The 3,422-nt window shown below is 41.0% G+C and overlaps 1 protein-coding gene across 1 annotated transcript; it reads right to left on the bottom strand.

Annotated features, from left to right (window-relative positions):
* Positions 1–1,682: 1,682 nt before the first annotated feature.
* LOC311144403 (E3 ubiquitin-protein ligase TRIM35-like) lies at positions 1,683–3,116 on the bottom strand (the record flags this gene model as incomplete). Its single annotated transcript, XM_084180412.1, has 1 exon — positions 1,683–3,116. The coding sequence occupies one exon, from the start codon at positions 3,114–3,116 to the stop codon at positions 1,713–1,715; it is 1,404 nt and encodes a 467-aa protein (XP_084036538.1). The 3' UTR covers positions 1,683–1,712.
* Positions 3,117–3,422: the final 306 nt, after the last annotated feature.

Raw genomic sequence — 3,422 nt, 5'->3', positions numbered from 1 at the left:
CCATCCATCCATCCATCCATCCATCCATCCATCCATCCATCCATCCATCCATCCATCCATCCATCCATCCATCCATCCATCCATCCATCCATCCATCCATCCATCCATCCATCCATCCATCCATCCATCCATCCATCCATCCAGTGACTAGACCACCTGCACTGACAACACTGAGCTAGTATCTCTGTGTAGTGTTTCTTTAACTCTTTTCCTAGTCCCTCTGTTTAAAAACCTTATTCAATCATTTCTCTACAGTTGGCTCTTTATATTTTCCCTGGCTTGTTCTCCTTTTATCAGTTTGGGTTTCTTCTGTAGAATATATTTATCCTATATTTCTCTGATTCTTCTGATTATTGTTCTGTACTTCAACATGCTACGTGTGTTTCTCTAACTTAAGGAAATGTGTTAAGGTGTTACCAATAAAATGAGAATTTAAATAAAGTTACACTTCTTTTTCTCTTCTATTCTTAATCTTTATTGATCAAATACATCCTCCTGGGCTTTGTATTGACCAGAGGAAAAATGTGTTTCATTCAAATCAGAACGGTTAAGCTGATACAGAGATTAGCTAATAATATTGACATTAAATATTTCACTTTTTATTATTATTATATTTCTTATTTTTATTTTTTCATGTCACATTGTAACTGGGCTAACAGCGCATACATTAGACTCATACATACTGTAGTTTGATGTTACAGTAAATGATTCATGTTGAATAATGTCTGAATATTTTTCAAATCAGAACAGGTCACATTTCATATTGATTAGCATAGCAAATACAGAGTATTGATTCAATATTTAAAAACCAATATAAAAAACCAATATCTTAACAGCTGATACTGTATAATCAGAGGATGATATAAGATGTATTCAACAGAAAGGTCATTGAAATAACAAACAAAAGTGAATGAGAGAATATCATATGCCCAGAACAGGAGAGATAACTTTTATGTATGAAAGAAAATCATATGCCCAGAACAGGAGAGAGAACTTTTACAAACACAGATCTCTCGGCTCCTCTCTCAGATACGTATGACATCATCTGACTATAAACACACGTACTGTATTATATTACTCTCTGATAATTAAACTTTAAAAAAGTGCATAATTCAGTATAATTATTAAACAGACCTTTATAACTGCCTGAATCCCCATAGAAAACAATTTACAGATGACAGAGACATGCCACGTCTCTGAACAGACCTTTATCACTGTATGAATCCCGATAGAAAACAGTTTACTGATTACATAAACCCAGCATGACAGCTGAGTCACAACCTAACGACATCACTCTGATTCTCTGGGTATAGATGGGCAGTTGAATCTCTCTGAGAACAGTGTATATTACCCAAAACCAATCAACAGTCACCTCCTCAAAGTGATGCATATTCATTAGAAACCATTAGAAACCAAAGCACTGGTTGGGTAGGAGCATTGGGCCAGTAACCGAAAGGTTGCTGGATTGAATCCCCGAGCTGACAAGGTAAAAGATCTGTCGTTCTGCCCCTGAGCAAGGCAGTTAACCCACTGTTCCCCGGGCGCTGATGACGTGGATGTCTATTAAGGCAGCCCCCCGCACCTCTCTGATCCAGAGGGGTTGGGTTATATGGGGAAGACACATTTCAGTTGAATGCATTCAGTTGTACAACTGACTAGGTATCCCCCTTTCCCTAATCTCTCTCTCTCTCACAAACACACACACACACACCTCACTGGGATGACATCACTGAAAGAGACACCTCTGATTGGCAGATCTGTATATCGGGGTGGTTGGCATCACCAGCCGATCCAATAGAGAAGAATGGGTACATTCTCTCAGTAAATGTTTCTTTCAAAGTATAGATGTGTGTCATGTCTTTGGTATCGTAGAAGGACACCTCTCCCCTGTCATAGTCCAGCTGTACTCTGATCTTCTGGGGTCTCCCCTTCAGAGTGATGGTCCTACCTCCAACACTATATGTACCATTAACAAGATTAATATTGAACAATCCATAGTCTGGGTTTGAAGTTGATACGCCTATATACCAGTAAGGGTGGTCCCCCACCTCCACCTCCCAGCTGTGTTTTCCTGAGCTGAACCCCTCAGAGCCCAGAACTCTGCTATACTTTGTGCTCCTCTCTGGGTTGTCAGGGAGCTGCTGCCTTTTGCCTAAATGCTTCACACTGGTCAGATCATCAGACAGAGAGAGCGAGTAGGCAGCAGTGTTGGCGTCCAGAATCACAGGAGTGTATTTGACAATCCCCTGTATCTTCTCCCAGACTCTGAACTGCAGGTTGCCCAAGTGTTTGGACACATCTATCAGCGCTCCTGAGACCAGCTGTGGATCCGGCAGTGTGTACTGGGCTCTGGAACTTCTCTGGATGTGTTTGTAGCTCTTGAGAAATGGCACCTCTCTTTTCTGGAGTTCTTGTTTCAAAGCAGTGATGCTTTCTGTGAGAGAAGAGATCTGGTCCTGAATGTTCTTAATCTCTCTGGCAATCATCTTTCCCTTCTCCTCCTCTTCCTCCCTCAGTGCAGCCAGTCTGGCCTCCTCTTCCTCTTTCAGGAACTGATGAAGCTTCATAAACTCCCCTCTGATCTGTCTCTCTGTGGATACCAGCTGCTTCTTGGAGTATTGCACCACTTCGCTGTATTTCTTCTCAATGTCTTTGCATTTAACCTGTTTGCTCTGCAGTGAGTCTAAGTCTGATGTTAGTTTTTCCTTCAGGTCTTTCACTGCCTGTTTTAAAGGAATGACAGTGTGTCCGTGATGTGTAGGAAACTCACAGACGTGACACACAGCTCTCTGTTCCACCTCACAGAACCATTTAGGTTCATCTGTGTGTTTAGTACAAACCACCTCTCTGTCTTCATCTGGAATGCACTCTTTATCCCCTGCTTTCTCTCTCCCGGCATATTTGTCAGACAGTTCCTTCAACTGAAAGTTAACTTTTGGATGATCCTTAGAAGATTTCCTCTTACATACCGGACAGTTCTTGTTTTTGGTCTCAACCCAGAATTTGTCCAGGCAGCTGGAACAGAAGTTGTGGTGACAGCCCAGAGAAACAGGCTCTCTGAAAGTCTCTGAACAAATATGGCAGCACAGGTAACTATCCAGGTAACTATCTGCCATCTTCTTTCAGTATCCTAGTATACTTTGATTTTCAAAACAAACAAAAAACTTAAAATGCAAGCGTCACTAGAACAACCACCACTTTATATGACTAAAATATCAAGTAAAATTAAATAAGAAATGTGATTATTCCAGTTGATCCGGAGACGTCTCTGTAATGATCACACCCTGAAATGGCGACTCGACTCTTATAAGCAATGTCAAACATTTACTTTCAGTTCCACTTATTGCTATCACAGGTCAACAAAATCTAAATTCCAGCACCTGCTTTTTTCCTGTAGATGGTGCTGTTAGATTGTGGCATTG

The sequence above is a fragment of the Coregonus lavaretus genome (genome assembly GCF_964263955.1).
Source record: "Coregonus lavaretus genome assembly, chromosome: 17".
Taxonomy (NCBI): Eukaryota; Metazoa; Chordata; class Actinopteri; order Salmoniformes; family Salmonidae; genus Coregonus; species Coregonus lavaretus.
Note: the sequence above shows the minus strand (reverse complement) of the source record. Positions and strands in the feature narration are given on the sequence as shown.